The sequence below is a fragment of the Scleropages formosus genome, chromosome 18 (genome assembly GCF_900964775.1).
Source record: "Scleropages formosus chromosome 18, fSclFor1.1, whole genome shotgun sequence".
NCBI classification, from domain to species: domain Eukaryota; kingdom Metazoa; phylum Chordata; class Actinopteri; order Osteoglossiformes; family Osteoglossidae; genus Scleropages; species Scleropages formosus.
In genome coordinates this window covers 25,156,724-25,183,317 of record NC_041823.1, presented here as the reverse complement: position 1 = coordinate 25,183,317, position 26,594 = coordinate 25,156,724, and the positions used below count along the sequence as shown (strand labels likewise).

General features: G+C 42.4%; 1 protein-coding gene across 2 annotated transcripts; it reads left to right on the top strand.

Moving 5' to 3' along the window:
- Window positions 1-8,762: 8,762 nt before the first annotated feature.
- ifnlr1 (interferon lambda receptor 1) lies at window positions 8,763-25,413 on the top strand. 2 transcript variants are annotated; one of them, XM_018726948.2, is made up of 8 exons: window positions 8,763-9,032; window positions 10,114-10,246; window positions 18,886-19,049; window positions 19,705-19,877; window positions 20,707-20,754; window positions 21,195-21,333; window positions 23,436-23,560; window positions 24,109-25,413. In XM_018726948.2, exons 1-8 carry the CDS (start codon window positions 8,990-8,992, stop codon window positions 24,937-24,939), a joined length of 1,656 nt encoding a protein of 551 aa, XP_018582464.2. In that variant the 5' UTR covers window positions 8,763-8,989; the 3' UTR covers window positions 24,940-25,413. The 2 variants fall into 2 exon arrangements, with proteins under 2 accessions (XP_018582464.2, XP_018582463.2); XM_018726947.2 differs by having other exon boundaries at window positions 10,111-10,246.
- The last annotated feature ends 1,181 nt before the right edge of the window (window positions 25,414-26,594 follow it).

The window sequence follows — 26,594 nt, the reverse complement described above, 5'->3', positions numbered from 1 at the left end:
CAACACCAAATGAACACAGCGATGTTGTATCTGCACTAGTCTGGGGTCTTCAAAGAGAATACAACCTCAGGATCAGCTGATGCCAGATGTCAGAATTCATGATATCACTGCTGCTCAATCAGTGCATGTTGTCTTCTGTCCCCAGTTGTGAGCCTTGCACTACATGATAGTGAGTATACTGTAAAGCCACTGTACTTTCATTGTGGTAATCCCATAGTGATATACATAAGTGCAATATTATTTAAGGGATGGTAGAGGATAACTGTGATAATTCTGTGCTGATGAAACGTAAGCATGATAAGCCTTTGATAATAAACCATGTTGTGATAATCCAAGGAAATCAAACCTTGCTCTGAAATTGTAGTGAAAATCAATCTTGTGATAATACTCTGGTGCTGAGGTGTTGTCGCAATAACATTGTGATAATCTTGAGATGATCAGACAAGAGTAATAACCCTATGGTGAATATCACAATAATTTAGCAGTGATAAACCAGCAACATTCTGTCCTGATATCCCACAGTTTAATTCATCCACAAAGGAGTACAATCAGCATGGTTTGATTTCAGTTTTAAAACTGAGTTTCTGTACATCTCAGTGCTGCTCTCTGGAGTTCTGTGTCATCATGATTTCTTGTTCCTTCATGTTGTTTTCACAGTGACTTTAGTAGGGCACATAGCTCTGACACAACTGTAACTGCACCTGTTCACATTGTGGTTCCTAAAGTATGTTGCCTTGCTGTTTCTATATGTTTTCTTACAGTACACTAACAGTATCTTGGAAAATCATGTAGCAGTTCCATATCTGGTATCAGTCAACCAACCAATGTCAACAATTGCTTGCCCTGAGCAGGATCATAGTGAGCCAGAGCCTATCCTGGAAACACAGGGTGCAAGGGTGAAGGGAGAGGGGATATACCCTGGACACGATGCCAGTCCATTGCAAGGCACCCCAGGCAGGACTCAAATCCCAGACCCACCACACAGCGAGCACCAGCCAAACCTGGTGCACCACCACACCCCCCTGTAACTGGTATCAGAAAAGGCATTATATTTTTCTATAAGAATTAACTGTGTGATCCAAGCCTCTTAGTCCAGTAGAAAGCACCAATTGAAAGGAAGTGCTTGGGAAGGGCTAAGGAGTAAGTCGCATACAGATCTCCCACTACGTGACTGACATGAAATCTTTCGAAGCGCTGTAGCACTGTACAAGCAATGCCTGCCATGCAGAAGAGGAAGTTACAGCTTCTTTGAATAGTTTTTTTTTTTGTTTGTTTTTACAAATTACTGTAATTTCTATTTGAGTGAGGCATAAGGTCCTGCATTTCCTGTCTATTCTAATTTGCCAGCCTTTCTTTTACACCTAATCTCAGAGAGGATTGTATCATTAGAGAGGATTATTTAATTTGACATTATCTCTCCCATCAGCCTGCCTGGGTCAGGGAGCTTTCACAGTAGGTGAGGTACCAGGGAAGGACCTTCTACGTGACACAAAGAACTCTCTGAAGTAGTCAGCATGCCTCTGTCGCTGATGTCAACTTTGTTTCCAACAGATACCACTTTCTGGAATCTCCACACTCTTCTAGTTCGCTATCAGCAGCATCTCATTAGCATCCTGTCCTTCTCACAGATGAAACTTTCCTTCGAGCATCTTCACCACCTGTGCCAAGGACTAGGGCTACATTGTCCAACCTGCCTGTGTCTGTCTCATTCAGAAATGTGAGCCTTTCACACACGTTACTGGTAACAGGCTATGCAGGGTCGACAACATTTGCATACTGCAACACAGAGCAGCTAGATGAAGATCATGCTATTTTGAAAAGTGTCATCTAATAATGATTTTAATTTAATTCAGTAGAGAATATGCATATACGTTATTGAGTATTATGTCACCAAAGCTTTCTGTATGTGCAGTCTGTTGGTAATACTTCTTTCTGTGGGGTATTTTGCCTGAATGTGAACTCTGAAGTATATGAAAAGGCCACACTTGTGTCACTAATGACCATGCTTAATATGTAATACATAGACAAAATAATCATGTACAGCTCAGGGTAAAGGTGTGTTTATGATTATTCCAAAAATATGGAAATGCCAAGTATTTCCAAAGGGTGTGCTCTCCTGGGATCTGCTTGATTCTACATCTGTGGTTGAATTGACTTATGCAGTTGTATTTTTGGATTTTCTTGGAGTTAAAGGCATTCATACTATCAGCATCATGATTGCCCGGGGATGTACTTCTATTTTTTATGGTAGACATTCCCATTCCCATTTTTGTTTAATTTTTTACCCCATTATTTGAGTTTAAGACAAGGAATGATCCATAGAGTAAGACTATTTTTTTTGTTTTGTTTGGTTTAATTTGCCCCAATCACTACTGTCTACCTTTGACTTCCCTAATTAGCATTTAAACAGGAACATGCACAAGAAGGAAAAAACAACTTAATTGCAGAGAGACTAATTACTTTGTCATATAATGACGAAAGAGCTGCCAGCTGCTTGGGGGGAGAGAAAATAATACAAAGAAAGCCTATGGGAAAGGTAACATAGAGAATATTTTAAGTTAAATTCCTGACTCTTTTTTTAATCTTAAATTTAATATAGTCTTCTTCCACTTTATAAATTTAATATGTTCTTAAAAAACTCTTTGTAAGGTGAATTCTCATACATCAAATTACCTTTAATTTCAACGGTAATTTTTTAATGCATTTCTCAGTCTAAAATTTATACAGATTTTGCAAAAATTATCATGAAATTGCATTAAAATGGCCACGATTACTTCAATTATTAACAGGAGTTATCATAACACAAAATAACAAGGTAATTTTTCTTCCTTAATTAGTCTACAGTACTATATGAATGTCTTCTTGGGCTCCTTCAGCTCTTTTGTACCTATTACCTGTACTTAGAAAATAAATAGTAGTAAGTAAAAGTAAACAGCAAATACACATTCACACGAAAATCATTGCTCATGTATTAATTCAATGTTCAATGCAAAAAGAGAAGAGTAAAGACAAACAAAATAAAACCATTACAATTGAATTACACTGAGAGACAAGCAGATATCAACTGAACAGTGTGCTGAGACTACTGAAACGATCACAGGTGAAACAAGGGGTCATGGAGGTTTAGAACTTGATGCAGCATGAGCCAAACTATAATTGTGAAGAACACATGGTGGCCCTCATGCCACTCAACTGTTGGAGGTGTACAAATTCCATAATCCACTCCTCATAATTACAAAGAAATCTTGTATGCCAAATTAGGGGTGAAATTCTTCCTACACTCGAATTCTTGTTGCCAAAATTGTAATATCTCAGGGTTTCACTGTAATAAGCAGCACTGCAATGCAGCAGTAGTGCAGGTGTATCACACTACATAGGCTCTGTCACTAGGGAAGATCTATGTTGGGTTGGTATGTTATCCTTCTGTTCATGTGAGTTTCCTCAAGGGGCTCTGGTTTTCACCCACAGTTCAAAGAAACACTTTGAATAAATTTGTGACACTAAATTGTCCTTAGTATGTGATGCATAAGGGACTGTGTGTGTGATTGTCCTGTGATGGACTAATGTCTTGTCCAGGGTGTACCTCATCATATACCCTATTCCTCTGGGATGGGCTCTGGACTGTTGGAATCCTGCCTTGGGATGAACAATCATTAATAATGACTTAGTCAGCAATTTTTTATACATGGCAAGGAAACAGGAAAGTTGCACCAGTAGTGTTGGAACACAAATGACAATAAAAAAAAAAAAACTGTCCACAATATTAATAGAAGTGCCATGTTGCTTCATACCATGAACTTTCACTGTGCACTTTCCAGATTTGTTCCACACTTATTTTTCTTTGTTGTTGTCACAGTTCAGATCCTTAGCATATCTTCGTTATAAGAGAGGAAAAGCAAAATTTGCACTGTCCACGAGGGGGCGCGGTGGTGCAGTGGGTTGGACCGGGTCCTGCTCTCTGGTGGGTCTGGGGTTCGAGTCCCGCTTGGGGTGCCTTGTGGCGGACTGGCGTCCCGTCCTGGGTGTGTCCCCTCCCCCTCCGGCCTTACGCCCTGTGTTGCCGGGTTGGCTCCGGTTCCCCGCGACCCTGTATAGGACAAGCGGTTCAGAAAATGTGTGTGTGTGTGTGTGCACTGTCCACAGTCTACATTAACTAGTCTGTAAAATAAACTCTTCATAAACAGCATACTGCATATAGCTGCATCTGTTTCTCCGTGCAGGTAATTTATTATCTACCTGCATGCCCTTGTTTGAAAAGACATTCTGCCATGTACTATATTTGATGAAACTAGCAGTACTGTACTAGTTTCTGCTTCTGTGCAGAACCTTACATTGAAGAAATGACAAAGTTTCCCTGGATTTTCATTATTCATGGACTCAATGCTTTCTGCCAGGAGAGTTTGATTGTAAAATAGAGATATCTAATTGCTCTCACCATATCTCCCTAAAATGAATCTTTGAAGAGGGATTTGAGAGCACAGCAGCCCTTTGGTCCCTGGACTGAATTTTATTTTGCTACCAGGGAGCACTGAATTTTAAAGGTCGGATGCGGATTAATCACAGTTTCAACTGCAGCCAGCACTGCTACACAGCCAGCAAGGCTGGATCCCATCCCCTCCTATACTGCTTGTACCTTTTTGTGTCTCACACACACACTTTCTGAACCGCTTGTCCCATACGGGGTCGTGGGGAACCGGGGCCTACCCGGCAACACAGGGCACAAGGCCGGAGGGGGAGGGGACACACCCAGGACAGGACGCCAGTCCGTTGCAAGGCACCCCAAGCAGGACTTGAACCCCAGACCCACTGGAGAGCAGGACCCAGTCCAACCCACTGCGCCCCCATCTTTTTGTGTCTTAGTGTTCATATTTTATATATTCTGTTAACCTATGATTTGTTTGTCATTCATTTTCTGTCTTACCCTCTGTTGTTGCTCTTCTTCTTTTTCATCCCATTCCTCTTTATCTTAGTGTCTGCCCAGAATGTTTGTCCAGATTTATGATTGCATGCTAAACAAAGCTTTTGCTGTTATTGATTTTATTTGGTCATGGGTTTGAGGTTCAGCACCTTCATCAAGATGTGGAGTGCTCTTCTCTATCCTTTACATAAACCACCCAACCAATTCCAATAACTGTTCGTACTGAGTAGGGTTATAGTGAGCCAGAGCCTATCCCGGAGACATTAGATGCAAGGCTGAGGGGGTGGGGGCACAGCCGGTACAGGACACCAGGCCATCGCAAGGCTACGACTAGGTACCCAGACACACAGCTGGGCAAAAGTACAAGAGCAATTACAGAACAAGCACCTTGCTCAGGGGTACTGCAGCCAGAGGCAGGGATTGAACTTGCAACCTCCGGAGCTAAAAGCAGCTGTTCCAACCATGACACCACCAGCCACCTGCATCTTTTACACCAATAATAAAAATAAAGCCGTAAAAATGAATCCTTTCTTTCCTGGCTGGCCATTTTACATTCCATGGGCTGCCTAATATGTGTGTGTCTTGCACAACAGGCTTCTATAATAGAATGACTTTGCTCTTCATTGCAGCTACTTCTGTGGTGCCTTGAGGTTTCTCTGGATGAAGCACAGAAAGTGTGGGAAAACAAAAAAAAGTGTGGTCAGTTTCGGTACTTGCCAGAATTCAGTCAATGTCTTCCCTATAGCTGTGTTTTATTTGCTGCAAATAATTTGGTGGATGGTGTTAGTCCATTCTGCCATGTGGAATAATGAGGCAGTTGGGACATTATAGATTGGATGTCACATTGAGGAAAACAACTACTGCTGGTTTGGGCTTGGTGTGATACTGTTTGCGCTGGCATTTCTTCTCCAAATCTGAACAATTCAAACTGTCCACAAAGGGACAGATTCAGTGTCCTTTCAGAAAATAACTGAAAAATAAGTAGTTCTTGCTGCCAGCTGAGCTGTGTTTTGTAATCAAGTGGATGTTTTGCATCTGTATAAACAACCCGATGTTTTTATATTGTTTACTATGCTTGTATGTTCAAATGCTCTGAATCAGACTCAATATCTGCCAGATACAAATGTGAGGGAAAAAAAGAAGGACAGTGGTGATGATATCTGTTAAACTATGCAGAAAATATGAGCACATCATCATCCTTCTGATTATGTATATGATTTTCAGTCTTGTTCCGGCAATTGTTGCAGTCTTCATTTCAGATTAATTTTGCATACAATGCATTTTAAAAAGTGGACAACTCTGTGAACTCTAGCCTTCATAGTGGTTCTCATGTGATGGCTATAGCAATGTCAGGTCTGTGCCAAACCCAGCCCCTAACCCCCTCATTTTAGTATTTATTCAGTTACTTCACAATTTTTCCCATGTAACTCAAAATATTGGTTTTCAACAATAAGTATGCACAATTTTTTACCCATTTACACAGCTGGGTTTTTAATGGAACAATTCACTTTACTCAAGGGCCCCAAAGCAAGGGCCGGGATTCAAACTCGGGTCTTCGGATTGCTACAGTACTGCCGGCCCCTTTGTTGCGTTCCTACAACCAAACTGTTTACTAAGCTGAATTTAGAGACTGCCAAAGGTAACTCACAGACACCCAAACACATGTACACACACACGCAAAGCCAGGTTTAGCTACATGCACCAACACAACTACAGAGTAATAATGGAATTTATTACTCCCAGATGACCAGGTTCTACGTGTGACAGCAGCCAATGTGATGAAGACCTTATCCAGGGTCAACCTCCGAAAAGCTGTGGGTCCTGACAGGATACCTAGACAGGCAGTCAGAGACTGTGCTGAGCAGCTGGCAAATGTCCTCTCAGACATCTGTAACGTCTCACTGGCAGAAGCACCTGTCTCTGTATGCTTCAAGACCACCACCATCATACTAGTGCCGAAGCAGTCTCGTGTGTCCTGCCTGAATGACTACTGACCAGTTACATTGACGCCCATCATCACGAAGTGCTTTGAAGGTTAGTCATGCTGCACATCAAGTCCAACCTCCCTGCCACACTTGATCCCCTTCAGTTTGCTGCATAAATCGCTCCATTGAGGATGCAATAACGTCAGCCCTCCTTCCAGCCCTGTCACACCTGGAGGAAAAAGACACCTATGTGAAGATGCTATTCATTGATTCCAGTTCAGCATTTAACACAATCATCTCATAGCACCTAATAACAAAGCTGAGCCACATGGGCCTCAACATCTCCCAGCGCAACCGGATGCTTGACTTCCTGTCCAGAAGGCTGCAGTGAGTCCAGACCTGTAGACACACCTCCAGCATAGCCATACTGAACACAGGTGCCCCAAAGGGCTGTGTGGTCAGCCCACTCCTGCTCACACTGCTGACTTATGACTGCACTGCAACACATCCCTCTAGCCGCATCATCAAGTTTGCCTGATGACACAAGAATGTTGGGTCTCATCAGCAACAGCGATGAGACGGCATACAGAGAGGAAGTGAACCAACTGGCTACTTGGTGCAAAACCAATAACAATTCCCTAAGCACAGGTTAAGCAAGGAATATTGTTGTCGAGTTCAGAAAGGCTCACGCTGCACACCCCCCACTTACTATCAACGGCACCACTGTGGAGAGAGTGAGCAGCTCAAAGCTCTAGGAAGTGCACATTGTTGAGGATTTCACCTGGTCCTCACACACATCAGCTTTCATCAAAATAGCCCAGCAGCACCTCCACTTCCTGGAGCGACTGAAGAAAACAAGCCTCCCCCCACCCATCCTCACTACATTCTACAGAAGTACCATAGATACCATAGAGAGTGTACTGACCAACTGCATCCTTGCCTAAATGGGAACTGCAAGGTCTTTGATCGCAAGTCCCTACAGCGGGTAGTGAATATTGCAGGAAGGATCATCAGTGCCCCTCTCCCCTCCATACGGGACATGTACCACATACAGTGCACCCGCAAAGCCGACAGCATGAGGTCTAACCACACTCACACTCTCTTTGTCGGTTAAATTACATGTCCCGTGTAGCCTTTTTGTATTTATTCTGCATTCATATTTTTATCTAAATCTTTTTTATAGCACTGTGTACATTGTCTATATTATATATTGTGTACATTGTGGCCAGACGCTGGCTTGTGTACTGCACTGTCTTGTCTTGTTTCTGCACTCATCTGTTGTATTCATCTTTTTACAAATCACACCGTATGTTTTGTGTGGCATGGAGGTCCAAAGAGAAACAGAATTTCCTTCTCCTGTATGTCTAACTCATCTATAGGCAGAATGACAATGAAGCTGACTTTGACTTTGAATTATACCAGTTTGGAGCCACCTTTTATTTTTGTACTGGTATATGACTGTGGAGACTTTGGACAAAATGCAACGGCTTCTTTTGCTGGTATGTTTTCAGTATGAGAAATGACGTGTTAGCTTTCTCTGCAATCTGATATCCACATTTCTTCATTTCAAAGTCTTTCAAATGACTTTAGTAAAACTGATGTGAAACCGTTACCCACATCCTCAATCTGCTAATATGACGCTATCTTGGGACTCATGAGCTTCGCAACACAAGCTGCTTGGATGAAAATGTTTCAGGGAGTACTAATTGCCTGTGTGCATATGTCTTTTTCAGGGCCTTTCTGGTAAATAGAACAGGTTTCTCAATGCATTATGACTGTCAGTTAACACCGCACAACCTGAAAAAACCTGACGGGCAAGAAATGACAATGGAAGGGAAGGCAGAAGGAGGGGGAGTGGGAGGAGTTAAATAAATCAGGAACACGAGATCATGATTCCAAAGTTCAGCTGGAAACCTTCACACCTTGTGAGACAGAGCGCTGGTGACAGAAGAACATGACGTACAGACGTGCTACTATCAACGCAGCAAAGCGTCGCTCCATGCATGTGATATTTCCTGCTGCCACCATCCTCTTTGGTGCTCCACAGTTGTGATCTCTGCCCCCAGGACCACTCCAGGACTCAGAACAGAGGAACTTTTCTGTGGACCCCTACTTATAGGGACTGAGCTCCTGGCACCCAGTGAATATGTGGCATTCCATTGTTGCGGTTCTGGTGGTGTACTGTACAGGTGAGTACTGCCTGAGGTTACTCCACTGTCCACCACTGGAGTTACCTTCCAGCAGGAGAAATGGTGTGATCCCTGGGGTATCAGAGTCACACAAGCTTTGTGTGGCTGATTTTCAGTTGTGCACAAATTAAGCATTTAAAGGGAAAATTAAAGTCATCTCAACAAAGTTAATTAGAATCTAGGAAAAATGAAAAACAAATATTTAATTTTTTGGTTCAGTTTCCAAGCTCTGTTTAAGATATTGTGGTTTGTATAGAGAACTGCAAGGTCTCTGACAATAGAAGTGTAGAGTGAAGTTGTTCAGTCATTTCTCTTTTGTGGAAGGTTTTGTATATAATACATAATCTGTCACTTCCCAGATATTGCCTTAAAAATGTATGCTATCATTGCTGTGACTTTTTTCGTTTATTATATTTTGAAACAAAACAGCTTTTAAGAGGCTTTTAACTCAACCAAAGAAAGCAGCGGTGGGTCTTCTGATGAAATATCTCATCATGATGGTATTACACTTTCACTCTGACAAAGGACTCTAGGGATCCAAAAATCACAGCTGCTTGTGTATGTTGGCAGTAGAATGCTCCCTGTTTGCCGCTGTGTCTCGATGTCCCGTCTTCTCATTTTTCGGGGAAGGCAGCCCCTACTCAGTATGAAGGCAGACCCCGCCAATCCCATGTCAGCCTGTCGCATTTCAGCAAAGCTCAGCTCTCACTTCAAGAAGCAGACGCCTCAGTGCAAAGGAGCAGATCAGTGAGCAGTCTTGGGAAACTGAACTCATGGCAGCATGAACAAGACTAGTCTGCAGTGGTGTTGGGCTCAGTTTGCATACTCAGAGGCGAACGTTGCTAGAACCATTGATTTGTTATTTCCGCTGAGAAGTTTTAGTTATTTGTGATGCATAGTTTCTGACATCCTGCTAACATGGGCATCTCCCTCTGCTTTCTTTTCACCTCTTCAAATTATTTTTTCAACACAGCAAAACAAACAGAATAGTTTCTTGTCGCCTGAGGACAGCAAATAATGTGTAAAAAGCACTGCAGCCATTAAACCTGAAAATTCTTCTTGCCTTTTTCTGTCCCAGTAGGTCATTCATCTGCACCTGATCTCCAGAGGTCCACAGGGGCATATTTTGAGTCCAGGAACTTCCAAAATGTCCTTCACTGGGAGAGAAAATTTAGTCCAGACCAGCCTGTCCTCTACAGTGTCCAATACAATATGTGAGTACCAATAATGCTAAATGTCACCAATATTTTCTGTGTGCATCAAATTCTGTCATTGCATAGAGCATGGAGGGAACAGACAGCCAAAGAGCGGCACCAAAGCTGAGCTGTGTACCCCATGAAAGAAGAAATTCCGTCTGTCTTGCTCATGAGAATTGGTTTCACGGGTTTTGGAGTATGGCGTTTCATAGCTAGAGGGAAATGTGTCACAGCTTTTCAATGAATGACACAAAAAGAGTTTAATGCCAGCAAGTACGTTAGTGTGTGTTTTGAAACCAAACACAGGGTATGACGCAGATTGTTTTTAAATTCCTGCAATGTTTAAAAGTGTTGATGGCCTACGGATTTTTTATTTCTTTAAATAATTTGCTGTAACTGAGCAATAATGGAAGAATCTATTATACAAATTATAGTTTTAATTGGGGGGGGGGGGGGGGGGGGGGATGCGGTGGCGCAGTGGGTTGGACCGGGTCCTGCTCTCCAGTGGGTCTGGGGTTCGAGTCCCGCTTGGGGTGCCTTGCGGCGGACTGGCGTCCCGTCCTGGGTGTGTCCCCTCCCCCTCCGGCCTTACACCCTGTGTTGCCGGGTAGGCTCCGGTTCCCTGTGACCCTGTATGGGACAAGCGGTTCTGAAAGTGTGTGTGTGTGTGTGTGTGTGTGTGTGTAGTTTTAATGGCTGGGGAATGCAGTGATGTGATGGGTTTGGCTAGTGCCCACTATGTGGCTGGTCTGAGGTTTGAGCCCTGCTTGGGATGCCTTGTGGCGGACTGTTATCCCATCCAGGGTGGACCCCTTTGGCCTTGCGCCCAGTGTTGCCAGATATGCTCTGGCTTGCCGTACCCCTGCTTGGGACAAGCAGTTGCAGACATTGCATTGCAGTTTTGATGGTATTTACAACCCAGTGTTACTTCTTGGCATTATGCCACATTGTCCCACCTCCTTCTCCTGTCTCACCTGATCTTGCTTGGTCGTAGAATTCAGAATTACCCCCCCTCCCGTTGCACTTGATTGACCCATTAGCTTATTTTTCATAACTTAACTTGGCCTCAATTTCCCATGTACTGGAGGTTCTTTGTTGCCATGGGCATAATAGGGGAGATATCCACCAATGTTCCAGTATGTCTCCTGTGCCCCCCAATATTTGTGTGCAGCTCCATTGAGTTGTACTGATGGCTAATGATTTGTTATCTTATTGTTGTATGTTCTGAGGTCTCAGAACAAGTAAGGGAGAACCTCTTACTGCATCAATGAAAGGGCTGACAAGAGGGATTTCCAGAAACATACTTTCATTAATTACCCGGGAATTTGTAAACCCAACAGCATTCATCGAACCATAGCTAGGTCTGCTGTGGTGCAGCTGCTATCTATAGCCAAAACTGAGCCCAAATGATGAGATAACAGAACAAACCCCACTTTTAGCAGTGCAGGATCTTTAGAAAATGGCTTTTAGTATTGCAGTACTTTTGTCCAAGAATACATGTAGATTCCTATTTATATTTGGCTCCAGTACTTAAATAAAATGCTCCCTATAAGTAGTATCTATTTCAGATTGTAAAAGGCTCAAAACATGTATAAATCTATTCAATCTGTACAAAGATCAGGATAAATACTTAAAATTAAGTGTAGCTGCTGATCATTTATTTCACTTTTACCTTTTTGGGTGGTGGCTCTTTTGTTTTATGTACCTATTTTAATCTACCAGACAACGACTTTCAAAAACTGCTTGTCCCGAGCAGGGTCGCAGTGAGCCAGAGCTTATCCCAGAGACATTGGGTGCAAGGCTGAAGGGCTGGAGGGTACACCCTGGACGGGACATCAGTCCATCACAGGACCACAACTATTTACCCAGGCACACAGCCGAGCGAAGGTATAGGAGTAATTGCAGGTCAAGCGCTTTGCTCAAGGGCACTACAGCTGGAGGCAGGGATCGAACCAGCAACCATTGGAGCCAAAAGCAGCCACCCCTATTTTAATCTAATATTTTGAAAATCCATGTTGAACTCTGGTTTCATTATTTTATGAACAAGAGTTTCTCAGGACAGCATCAATTCCACTGCACTCCTCTTACTATCCTGCTCACAGCGTCTATGGAGAATCAGAACCATTTCTGAAACTCTAGCAACACTTTGAAATCCCTTTCTGAGGCAGGCCAGGACAAATCTCTCTGTGGAATGGAAGAACAAAGTACAGAGAATGGACAGCATTTCTCACACAATCACACACACTTTCCCTAACCTTTTATCCAGCTCAAGGTTATGGTGTACTGGAGCCAAGCCCGGATGCACAGGCTCGGCTAATTAGAGTACACACTGGATGCGATGCCAGTCCATCACAAGGTAGCCACACACGTTCCAACTACATGCAGTCTAGAAATACCGATTCATCTGAAACATCTGTAGGAAACCTGCACGGACACGAGGTGCACATACAAACTCCACACGAACTGATTCAGATTCAAAGCCATACTGCAGCAGCACATACACTGCACCACTGTACCACCTAGCATGTAACACAATGGTTCAGAACATGAAACAGCAACCCTTAAACCATTTAAGACTCACTTTGTGTTAATGCTGCAGTATGTTTGAGCAGTTAACTTATTCTGAATTGCTGATTCCGTGAGTTATTTTGGATAAAAATAAATATTGGCTAAAAATATAAGCTAAACATATGAGTATTACACTTTACCTGATGAGGTTCCAAAATTTTGCATCGAGGTATAAGCGAGTCCACATTGTATCAAACTTAGAAATTGTTGCAGACCACGCTACTGAAGGGTGCCCCCTAGGAACGGGTAGTGAAGAGTAAATCACTGTCAGGGGATGTTGGGAATAGTAGTTGTATAACTGCCCAGGGGTCTGTAAGGAAATGTAAGGGGATCAACACCTGCTAGTCCAACTGACAGTGTAAAGTCTCAGAGGGAAAGCTGAGCTTAGCTGGACTTACCAGTGTTTCATGTCTGACGGTTAGAAACCAACTTAAAGGATGTGTGTACAAATAATGATCATCATTTAAAACACAAACGGTGGTTTTTAAAATGAAGAAAATTTTTCTTAAAAAAAAAAAGAGGGTGGAACTGGGTCCAACCTTTGACTGCATTATAATGGACCCTGCGTTATACTGAGTTGAGTATCAGGTCCACAGTATATAAACAATAGTAAAGCGAAACCCAAAATGTGTTTTAATGACTACGGGAGGTGTGGAGGAGGATCTGAAATGCCTTACGTTATATTTTTATAACCCAGAACAGGCATCTTTAAACATATCATCCCCATAACCTTCCCAGTGTCCCAGAATGTTGATTTTCCCTCAGGCTGTAAGCTTGTGATCTGCATCACAGGTTGGTTTGTGTTCAACATCCTGCTTATAGCCTCCATCCCTTACCAGAAGCTTTCCTGCCTGACATGGTGACACAGCAAGTAGTGCTGCTGTCTTACAGCACCTGGGTGGTGGTGAAAGAGCATGGGTTTGATCCTGGCTCAGTCTGTTTGTAGTTTGCATGTTCTGTGGGTGCTCTGCTTTTCTCCCACAGTCTGAAGACATGCTGTTCAGGTTCACCCATAGTGTATGAGTGATAGTGACTCGTGTATGGGTGAGTGACCCATTGTAAGTAGTGTATCTAGCAGTGTAAGTCACCTTGGTGAATAAGGTGTGTGGGCTGATAACTCTATATAGAGTTCATTGGATGTTGCTTTGGACAACAGCATCCACTCAGTAAAGAAATATAAATGCTTATGGTACCTGTCCCTTAATAGAAACTTGGCTACCTCTCCAACAATTTTCCACTGATTATTTGTCTGTGCGAGGGGGTGCGGTGGTGCAGTGGGTTGGACCACGGTCCTGCTCTCCGGTGGGTCTGGGGTTCTAGTCCCGCTTGGGGTGCCTTGCGACGGACTGGCGTCCCGTCCTGGGTGTGTCCCTCCCCCTCTGGCCTTACGCTCTGTGTTGCCGGGTAGGCTCCGGTTCCCTGCGACCCCGTATGGGACAAGCAGTTCTGAAAATGTGTGTGTGTGTGTGTGTGTGTGTGTGTGTATTTGTCTGCGCTCTGAGCTGCCGGGTAGGCTCCAGTTCCCTGCGACCCCGTATGGGACAAGCGGTTCAGAAAATGTGTGTGTGTGTATTTGTCTGGGTTCAGGGAATGCTGATGTTCGACCTGTAGGAACACAAAGCTTAAAATACTGGCATATGGCCTACTGAAAGGTCTAGTCCAACATGAAAACCAAGTTCTAAACAGATAAAGTAAGTTAAGGGGTGGCCTTGGTTTTTTACTACATCCTGCAGTGATTTTGTGATTTTATTACATTTGTAAGAATAATGAATGTTTGTGCTCTGGATTGTACCATCATTACTGGACATTAAGGGACCTTCACACATTAGCAATGCAAATGTGAGCTATGGGCTGTGGTATGGAAATATTGCTGTGAACAACTATATGGAATTGCTGTATATATACACACATCAGAAAAAAACATTTTCAAGAACCAGGACTTGGAAAACCCTGAACATTACATTTTTATTTCAGTTTCCATATGCCATATATTCATTCATCTTTCCAATTTCAATAACTGCTTGTTCTGAGCAGGGTCACTGTGACCTGAGGCTAATCCCAAAAGCACTGGGCTAAAGGCTGAGGGGATACCATATATTCATAGCTATGTTTTGTAGAAATATTGAGAAGTATTTCTATTTAAAATATGGTTCCTGTGCCCTTTGTTTTCAGATTGGTACTGCCTGGTCTTCTGTCACTTAATAAACTTGTTCCACATTTGATGGTTCAAGTTAAGGTCGTATAAAAAGGTTTTTCGTATAGAAGACATTTTTGTATCTAATTCAGTATTAACATTTGCTGAAAAGATCAAGGCTATATGGCCACATAATTTGCACAAAGCCATTATCGACAGTGGCCGAGTGTAAATTACATCTGAATTTAAAACTGTGCGGGCAGGACCTGGAGACAGATATTAGGCCACCTCTATTTCTGTCATCACTATATTTTATCTTCTGCAATCATACTGACCTTTTATTCCATTATCGCTCACTCTCAAAGAATAATCTGAATTTACCGAATTTGGGTTCAAGCTTTTCCTTTGTCCTTGCTGAGTTTTGCAACCTGCTGTATGAGAACCTTTTTATACAGAAAATTGTAGTTTGCTCCTGTCAAATACTCCCTGTGTTATTTTTTCCTTGGTCCACATTTGTTCGTTTGTTTTATGTCCCGCGCTATTACTCTGCAACTGAAGGTAATAACAGGGCTGCTTTGCTTTTGTCTGTGTGAGCGACAAGGACACAGAACTGAAAATGGCGACATGGGATGTGGACAGCAGTGAAAGAAAGTAACATCCTGTTTTTCATTTGCAAAATACTTAATGATGCATTTATTCATTTTGTTAATTAGCTTTCCACCAGTCTGCCAGTATATGTGTCCATGTCACTAATTAGCAGAAGAATAATGTTGTTCGCATTTCAATCTGTAGCTGGGTACAGCCTAGGTAGGACCTGTCTATTCCTGTTAAGTGAACAATACAAATGGCGTTCTCTCTAATTAGTAATCACAGCTTCTGCTAAGATCACAACATGAGCAATGCAACACTTGGATGGTAGCCATCTACACCTGACTTCAGCGACCCAGAAAAATCCATGCTGCACAGGCAGTGCTGGGCCTGTGTTATCTCGGTCTCCACTGAGAGAATCATCTTGTGATGATGATGATCAAACCTATAATTATGAGTTTCATTATAGAAAAACTTCTCTAGTTTGTTTGATTTGTTTCATATTGAATCTCTTGACAGAATTCTTTGAGCTTTCTTGTATCCTTGGCCATTGCACACAGTGCTTTTTGTCTCTAAACGAGCACTGTTTGCCATTTCTGACTTTCCACCACCTTTTGAATACCCATCTCTTCACATATTATCTGGGAACATCTAATCTCTGCTATCATGGTCTTTCCCACAGCATCTCACTTGAGTAGTTTTTTTGGAATATCTTGACTTTCTTGCTTATAATTTGTTGGTCTGTACCACTGCATTGCAGTTAAGGCCATTGCATTACATTCTAAAGGTCCTGAACTGAATTCCTCAGTTTGCTCCAGTAAAAATAGGAAAGGTGTGTAAATGGACAAAAGATTTGGTATAGAAACATAAACTTTGACAAAGCTGCAAATTTAACAAACAAATATAAATACATTTAATTAGTATTTGCTACAGCACAATAGTTTATCCTGGATTTACATTTACATTTACATGTATGTGTGTGTGTGTGTGTGTGTGTATTCATTTAGCAGACATGGGGAGGTACAGTAGTGCAGCGGGCTTGGCCGGGTCCCACTTTCTGGCGGATTTGGGGTTCGAGTCCCGCTTGGCCCGCCTTGCAGGAGGTCGTTCCACCACAACGGAACCAGAACCGAGAATCTTCATGCTTTACCTTTCATGTGTGGGACCACCAAGTTGGCAGATGAGGAAGAGCATAGCAGTCTGGTTGGGGTGTAGTGGGTGATCAAGTCTTGTAAATAGCTGGGAGCAGTTCTATTGTTGCATTTGTAGGCAATAACCAGGCTCTTAAATTTGATCTGGGGAGCTATAGGAAGGCAGTGCAGAGAAACGTGTAGAGGAGATACATGGGAACACTTCGGCAAGTCAAACACAACTCGGGCAGCAGCATTTTGTATCAGCTGTAGAGGCCTGATGGCAGTAGCGGGAAGTCCACACAGGAGAGAGTTACAATAGTCAAGATGGGATGTTACCATGGCCTGGACAAGTAGTTGTGCAGAGTCAGTTATGAGGTAAGGATGGATCCTGCAGGTGTTATGCAGAATAAGTCTGCAGGTCTGAGTTGTGGCTTCGATGTGCTGAGAGAAAGATAGACTTGAGTCAATAATCACTCCCAGACTCTTAGCTGAGGAGGTAGACAACATGAATGAATTGTCCAGTTCGTGACAGGAAGACAGGTTAACAGGGAAGTGTAGGATCTCTGTTTTAGAGAGGTTGAGTTGAAGGTGGTGATCAGACATCCATGCTGTCACATCTACACTCGCACCGCAACCAACAGCACCTGAGATGCCAGTCAAGCACCTGATGACAATCAGAGCACTCGGCATTAAAAGACCCTCCTCAGCCCCTGCACACTTGCGGAATCTCTTTGAGACAACTGTCCCCTTTGCACCCATGTCCTGTTCATCCCTGGTTCCTGTTCTTCATTCCCTGGGTTCTTCTGACCATTCGCCATGTCCACTGACTTCATCCATGGCTCTTCGCTCCCACTCTGACTGCCGATCAACCGAGTCTTGACCCGTCCCAAACAACGAGAACTCACCTGATCCCTCAGTTCCAGATGAATGATCCTGCACTTGGGTCCAGCCTTTCCCGCATCCTCTGTTCTGTGTGACACATGCAGAGATGTTTGACAGGCAGGCAGCGATGTGCACAGAAACGTCTGATGCTCCAGGTGGAAAGGAGAGGAAGACCTGGGTATCATCAGCCTAGCAGTGGTATTTGAATCCATGGGAAGCTACGACAGGGCCAAGAGATGAGGTGTAGATCGAGAGGAAAGGACCCAAGAGGATTATAATCATATGTAGTTATTGCAATCTTGTAACCATATTATGGTCTTATACCTTTGTAATCACTTTAGCTTTGTACAAACCTTTAGCTTTGTACAAATCTAAGTCACCTTGGACCCAGGCCTCAGGCAATCAGGCAATTATGAAGGTAGGCAAAAAAAAGTGCACAAAACCATTATCAGCAACTGCTTGTCCAAGCCAGGGTCACAGTGATCCTGAACCTATCCCAGAAGCACAGGCTGTGAGGCAAGGAAAGGATGCCAGTCCATCACAGGGTAGTCTCACAAACAAGTTACAGAAATTAAGCCTGATGTAAAATATAACATTTGTACATTAGCCCTAACGTGGCCACATTATCCAGCAGCCTGCAGTGGTTCTCCTTATTGTATTATTCATCACTCATACATAGAAGAATGCAAGGTGGGGGAAGGGGAATGCAGAAAGGGGTGAAGGTGCCTCAGAATGCTAGGCAGACAGGCTCTCTGACGATGCTCGCAGATAACTCCCCCATGTCCTTGTCTCATGTTTGGAAAGGAACACCGAGGAGGTGGATAAATCAAAGAGCCGTTCCTGTTCTTCTGGCTAATTACCTGCCAATGGCCTCAAATGATATGGCAGGGAATGAATCACAGTCGGTCCACAAAATCCCACCACTCTGGAGAGTTTTTTTACGACTTTCTTATTATCTTCACTTTTTTCTGCAAATGGGAACTTTGCTGCCTTGTAGCTCCTTTTTCATTAAGTTACATTTTTTGAAGGCTGGTAATGAAGACTGGATTTATTTTTACTGTGGTGGACATGCTGTTCAGCATAGCAGGATATAGCTTCATTAAAACTTGACTAAAGGTCCTGTTTGAGAAATGACCACAGGTGCAACCCCAAAAATTGTCCAGAAACATATTTTTGAGGCTCGTTACAGCGTTGCATCATAACACCAGTGCCTACGGTAAAATACTTCACCTCAGTGTCATAGTCACCATCATCCAAAGATGCATAGAAGTGCATCTTTCTCTATAAATGAGACATTGTTGTTGTTTTGTGCTGATGAAAAAGTGTTTGGTGTGTCTCTACTGGTGCCACAGATATGGTGAGGAGTGGAAGGAAAAGTGGGAGTGCCAGAACATCACAACCCTATCATGTGACCTGACAGCCGAGACGGCAGATATCACACTTCGCTACCATGGGAAAGTAATTGCCAACGGCGCCAAGCTTTACCAGACCATCCGGTTTATGCCTCTGCAAGACAGTAAGCGTTCATTCTCGTCTCTTTTACACCTTCCTCATCCCCCCCTTCTCTCATTAGATCTCCCTTTCTTTCCCACATTCTTCTCTTCTATTTTCTGTTGTCTCATCTTTAACTCATTATGTTCTACATCATTTTGTACCTCTAGTTGTTCTGTGCTCAAAACAAAACTGTATAACTGGTGAGAGGTAGCAGAAGTATCTTTAACTGATTCCAAGGTAATGTTCTCACATACCCAGCAACTCATTTCAGAACCGCTTGTCCCATAATGTGTGGCGGGGAACCCCCACTCTATAATCCATCCATTCATTTCATGTAAATTAATCTAACTGTAAGGTTTTTTTGACAACACAGAGGGGTAGAAAATACCTATATGTTAGAAATAGTTATTGCAGTATGCTGGATTTTTCAGTGAAACTGGTAAAAGTGAGAAAAAGATGATCTTGAGTCTTTCCAGAATGATGGTCTTTCATTGAAATCTAAGACATTTTAAAGCACTAAAGTTTTAAAGCATGTATGTTTTTCTTATATCTCACAAAAGTCCCATTACCACCCTTTTGTGACTGTAAAACAAATATCTTCTTGTTACTTTGCTTAACTTTTTATGTCCTGCCTGAACTCCTCCTTCTCATTTACTTCAACTGCTGTTCCCTTGTAGCCATATTAGGGGCACCAACTGTGTCCCTGTCACCAAAGGCGACATCAGTCACCTTGACTGTCTGGTTTCCAATGAGACCAGGCAATAGGACATCCCTGGAAGAGGTGCTCCGCAATGCTTCCAACGTAAACCTCTTCATTGACTACACCATGACGCTGAGCCCAGCATACCAGGTATTTTTGACTCTGACAGCAAAGTGTAACTCTGAGTCCTGATATTTTTCTGAGGGCAGAATAGTGGTTAAGGACAAGGTCATGTATCCTGAAGGTTCCCAATTATTAGTAGAACAAGGGGCCCTGTGGTACTACCCTTGAGCTGGGTACTTCATTTGAATTTCTCCAGTAAAGCATGGAACTATGAAAATGGGCAAAACTGTAATTCACACATGACAAGCAATGAAATAATAATGTGCTGGGAAATGTAGACTTGCTGTATTTTGTTCCTGAGTTTGACATTACAAGACATGTGAACTTCATTCTTAATCCACCGCAGCCCTGTAGAAGGAAATGTGATAAGATAACTCACTCTCTTTATTGACTTTGTGGAAAAGGTTTCATCTTTGGGGAAAGGCCAGTAATCTCTGTGTCATCACTGTTGCTGCAATAAATGTCTTCAGCAATCATGTGACAGGAGATTTCTTTCTGGAACAACCCAGCTCATTCTGTTAATTCTTTGACCTCGCCACCTCTATACTAAGATTACATTTATTCATTTAGGTGACACATTTCTCCAAATTAACTGAAATGTTGAGGTTGCAGTTATTTACCATTTACACAGCTGTGTAATTTCATTGGAGCCATTGAGAGCAAGTACCTTGCTCAAGAGTATTAAAGTCAGATGTGGGAATAGAACCTGCAGCCTTTGGGTCTAAAGGTAATAGGTGTAACCATTATGCTACTAGCTGGCCCCTGGTTGTCACTGAAGTAAATAGAAGGTAGGGCACACTTACAGTATGACTATCACAAAACTGTTTAAAAACTCGTCATGATCTTCTCTATACAGATGGAATGTAACAGCAGTTTAGATCCACAGCGACAACTGTACACAATTGTAAGTATATTTCAGCCTGAGCATGTGTTTATTCATTGTGACCATCCCTGAATATGCAAAGCTGGCTTCCACATTACATAAAAGTGCGAAAAAGTTTGAAAATGTCACTCATAATATGGCAGGCATTGTGGATTTCCTGCCAGTAATATATTAAAGGGCAAGCAGTGTGTTTTTAGCAACACTGGTAAAAAGTTTTGCCTGTGGTCTATAGTGAATGATGCCGAATAAGCTCTGGTTTTCAGCAATATGAGAGAAACTCTCCAATATAAGACCATGTGTTTAACTTTTAATCCACAACATCGACAAATGCCAGCAGAGACAAGCCAAAGGGGCTTTAGAAGGAGATAAGATGCTTGTATGGAGGCATTCTTTATATATGTGCAGTGTGGGAAATTCCAGGAAAAGAAATTCAACTATTACTTTCTGCCTGTCAACTCAAGACTTCAGAGGAAAAGGAGGTGACAATAAGCAACCTGAAGCCTGACACGGAGTACTGTGGGACAGCTGTCTACACGGTGGATTTCGACAACAAACTCAAGCACAGCGAAGTTCTTGTCTTCAATGTCAAGACCCATAAAGGTATGGCTACTTGTTGTGTGGTGGTCTCATCTTAGACTTCTGGCAAGATTGTTTCATTCATTTAGTACACAAAGCAGAATTCCTTCCTATTCTTTAGCTATATTCATGACATCCAACTAAAATCTGCAACCTGGATAGTAGAAACAATTGAAACACAAATGTATTGTGCCAAATGTTCTGACTGCTGCGACTGTGGGACAAAACTCACTGGCTTGGGGCTTCTGGATTGAACGGTTTTTATTCTGGAGCTCTTACGCTGTGTCAGAGGGATGACAATCTGAACTAGACCTAAAGCAGGGAAAATGCTTTCTCACTGTCAAGCAGGGGCTAAAATAGTGGAGTCATGGCAACTGAATGATTCTTAATGGTAACTAGGTATGTATATTAGGGTAGTTAGGTTACCATCATGGTAAGCAGGTGTAGATCTGGGTGTATGTGGTGATGTTCCATATGCTGCAATGTGTGCACATTGTCTTCTGTATACTGTATATGTGTGTACTTTTAAGTGTAGGTGTACAGTCTTCCCATCAAAAAATGTGCAATGTCGTTTGAGGTTAATCTGAGATGTTTTAATTTGCCTCTTTGTAGCTTCGCCATTTCTCACTTTGAAAGCCCTAAAATACAGATGGTTCCTGATGTCCTTCTGAAACTTTCCACTTCTGAAAACCCAACTGTGGAGTGTTACTGAAAAACATAGACAGGGCATGTGGTGGCAAAACATGGGCTCAAATCAATGCTGTCATAAGGATGTTAGTGAGAAAATGTAGAAATCACCAAATACAAATGATTTAATGTTCTGTGATACAGTAATATAGATGACCACAATAAAGGAGTTAATCTCCAGGAGAGAATAAAAATAGGAAATAATTTAGAATAACTAGATATAATTTAACCAAATGTTACTGCGTTTAACGCTCTAACTATTACCTTACAAATTAAAAGCCACATGCAGTTTAACTTTCTGATGAACAGCACATTGTAGAACTACTGACTAAATACAGGAAATCTAGAGCACTTGTAATTTTCATAAATAAGAAGTCTTTGTAGAATAACTGTGCATACAATCACCAGAATTCTACTCCCTTTTCACATTTATTCATTTAGCCAATCCTTTTCTCCAAAGTGATTTACAATTTCAAGATACCTACAGTTATTCCCCTATTTTTAGACCTGGGCAATTTTAACAGAATAACTTAGGGTTAGTACATTGCTCAAGGGGATGACAGTTAGAGGTAGGATTTGAACCTACAACCCCTGAGGCTAAGGAAAGCAGATGTAATCACTCTGTTAGGAGCTGCCCCTATAGCATAGGGTTGTTGTTTGTAGCCATTCAGCTGATCTTTTCCTCCAAAGCAACTCCTTGTTATTCACCTGTTCATACAGCTAGATAATTTTACTAGAGCACTTCAGGATAAGTGCATTGCACAAGGGTACTACAGTCAGAGGGATAGACTGAACCTGCAACCTTTGGATCCAAAGGCAATGACTCTAACCATTACACTACCAGCCTCTCTCCACAGTTGCAGAGTGAGTTCACTACTGTACTAAATTGCAGTTGCATAACATAACTGACCTCATAAAATGTGCCATAAACTGTACGATTTGCGCAGAACAGTCTTGCTGAATTATAAAAGAGAGCATCATCATGTAGATAAGTGTAGGGGCACAGTGCCAGTCATTCAGAGTTCAGGTTTCAGCTGGTATGCTGGCCAAATGCACCACACCTTGATCATACATTCAGGTTTATATACATAAGCTGTTGTGTATGTACTGCACATACACCTGACGCATTGGCATGTGTGTCGAGACTGTACTGGAAAGTTTCAAAGGATCCTGAGGGCATACGTCCTTGATTGTATATGTTGTAAGCTGTTCTCACTGGTTTCTACTACCTCTTTTGTTGACTGAAGGTAAAACTTGCAGGCCTTGTACTAACCTTCTGAATTCGTGATGTAAACGTACATCCGCTTGCACAAGTTCTGCAACGGACACAGCCAACTTCCAGGTCCCCACCTGAGCACAAAGTGCCACAAGGCTTTTGTATTTGCCGAGCTTGTTATTGTGTCTGCACTCTTGTGACCATTACTATCTCTGACTCGCAGAGCCACTGTCTTCCCGTCACCTGTTTATTGGCTCTGCCGTGCTGTCCATCCTGATCATCGGTTTCTTGCTGCTGGTGGCCGCTTGGCAGTATGTGATTAGGAAAAACCGCATGCCCAGTGCTTTGGTGAGTGACGACCACGATACCAAACTGCCAGAGACAAGCTACAGCTAATTAAACAGTATGCACACTGCAGAGCTCTGAATTTATTAAATTAGAATTATTGGTTTTGATTATCGACTTAGATTCAGAGCAGAGCTCCTCATTATAGGCCCAAAAATCTTTGCTTCTTTTTTTAAAAAATTTATTAGATCTTAATAGTGATAGAAGATGTGTAACAGGGGGTTTCAAGTACTGCTTATGCTGACACCTGTTATCATTTATTTTAACTTTTTCATTTTTCCCCTGTCTTTTTAGTCACAAAAGAACAAAGAAGTGAAAGTGCATTAAACTTAGAAAAGGGCTCTTAACAGTTGTATTAACTTAATTATTTAATGAATCTATTATTAATGTCATAGAAGTGAAAAATTAAGCCCCACAAATTTCAAAATTTAGCACAATAGGAATGATCCAGATCCTCTTAAAAAAATGCTCATGCCTTAAGATTTAGGGCAGGAAGATCTCAGACCCATTATTTTTATTTCACCCGTTATAATTCACATCTTGCGTTACAGCATCTGCAAGACAGAAAATTTCCTCAACCTCCTCTGCACTTGACAAAAGAGGGTGAGTGCATCACAAAGCTAGAAGTATATCCCTGTGCACAACATATCCTTTTCCCGTTCGAGGCTGCAAAGGACCAGAAAACACAGAGGGAGCAAAACGGTGGCAGCAGAGACTGCTACAATCCCCAGGACTGCAGTCCTGTAACTCCTTGGCACTGCCACTCTTACTTAAACCAAGAAGGTTCACGAGCTGAGCACTCCTGTAGCAGCCAGTCCTCCACCCAGTACAGCGTTGTGGTAGGCATCCAGATGGGTATTAATGTGGAACACTTCCAAAATGAAGGAGCACCATCACCAAAATCACATGGGACACTTCTGGAGCCCCAGCCAGACACACTGGTGCTGCCAGCCCATCGGGCAGCAGACGGCCTTCTGCAGCTGTCTGATCTGCTCCCCCTGCTACAAACAAGGACAGAGAGTGACACAACCAGTCCGTCAGCATCCTCCCTCAAAGAGGGGGTCCCTTTGCTCTCTGATCTGATCATGCAAGGGGAGGATGAGCAGCTGGACTTTGAGCTGAAGTCAAATGAGGTCACAAGGACATGCACGTCATGCCAGGCGCCCTCCCTCTGTAATGAGCTGTCCCACCTTACCTCTGACACTACCTCAAACCCCTGCCATTCCATTAACTACAGACAGAACTGGATGCCTGTAGTGCCCAGTCCACCAGAAACTTCCAAAATGAACTCAGATTGTAGGCCAGAAGATGTCCAGGTCTGGCCCAAGGAAGGAGGAGGCAGGTTATTTCTTGAAGGATGGGAAGTAAAGATTCAAGGCTGAAACCACTCCTGGCTCAGTTTGATCTCTTTCAAACCAACCAGGGCCATAAAACAAATGTCAACTCCCTTTAAAACAAGAAAGGAGAAATATGAAGTCAGTAAGGTGCCAGTTCTGGTTCTCATCATTCAGTTTTATGTCAGCTGCCCTAGAAGGTATCAGGAACCTGTAACATGCAGGTGCAACACAGTGGCAGCATACGGGTTCCAGTTAGCCCCAGAAACTGGCACCTGATGTGTAACCTTCATACATTGTAAAATACAGCCAGTATTGTAAAGCTTATGAATGTTTTGCACTTTTTATATATTTAAGGACTTGTCTGAAAAAACGTGTATGTATCTTCATGCCAGAGTGATTGTATTTTACTTTTTCAGTTATGTGTACATTTGTACATACTCTACAGTGCAGAGGTGAAACAGTGTAAAGTTAAGCAATGCGTGGGATGCAAATAACTTCTGTTAACACTGACCGATTAAAAAGCCCTGACAAAGGTTAGAGAACCTCCTTTGTGCTTTGTGTGACTTACCTGATAAGCCTGAAGAGAAACATGACACATTCCTTCAACAGCAGGCAAGGCTAACCCCTAACCACAAGAGGACTTGACCCCAGCTAGGCTACGTGCTGCTGGGAAGCTTGTTAGAGGAACTTGTCATACAAGGCGTGGAACGACATTTAAGTTTTTCACTGCACATATGATTCTGTGTTTTGAAAAATTCTTTATTCATTCAACTCCCATAGCTCAACAAAATAATTACCATTAGTTTAAAACTAACACTTTTTTCACACCAAAACATCACAAAATCCCACTAAAATGTACAGAAATACTTCAATAGTTAAAATTAGTTATGATAACACAACATACAGTATACAACAGAAGCGAGCTCGCCCCTGTGCAATGCTACTTGAATGTAAAATAATTCAAACTGTATCATCTCTCAATAATTGCATTATTTCTAAGTTGAACAGGAGGGTATTTGCTCTTATGTAAAAGTAAAAACTAAGAGTTTAGATTTCCTATCTTAAAAATACAGGCCCACAGTAGGAACTCAATGCAACAAGATCTGATTACTGAGAATCAGATCTTTTATTTTCCATGTTCACCTTTATTTTTGATAACAGACTCAGTTGTCCTCTCCTGTGAACACCAGAACGTTCTCAGTTTTGGACCCATGAGCTGTGTCTATCTGCCTGTCTGCATCATGGGTCCACATGGAAAGGAATTGCCAGAGGAATTGAAAAATCTGATTGTGAGACTTTACAAAGATGGAAAAAGATACAGGAAGATTGGTGACCAAGTAAAAATCAGTTTGAACACAGCTGCAGCAGTAATCAGGAGGTATAGAATGAGCTATAGTACCACTTATCACCTGCAGTGGCCGTCCTCCTAAAATGACACCACAGATATTGCTCTACTTACACAATCTAACTCTGAAAAACAGACTGCCAAGTGTTTCAGACTTGACACAGGGGTTATCAATGGAAATCTGAGTTTCTGTGACAGTACAAAAGACATTGCATAACGTCAACCTTTATGGATGGTGCCCAAGAAAAAAAAAAAAAAACCCTTGCTTGCTCTTCGGCACAAAACTGCAAGATTAAACTTTACTAAAGAACACGAGAAAAAGCCTGATGAATATTGGGAGCACATTCTTTGGTCA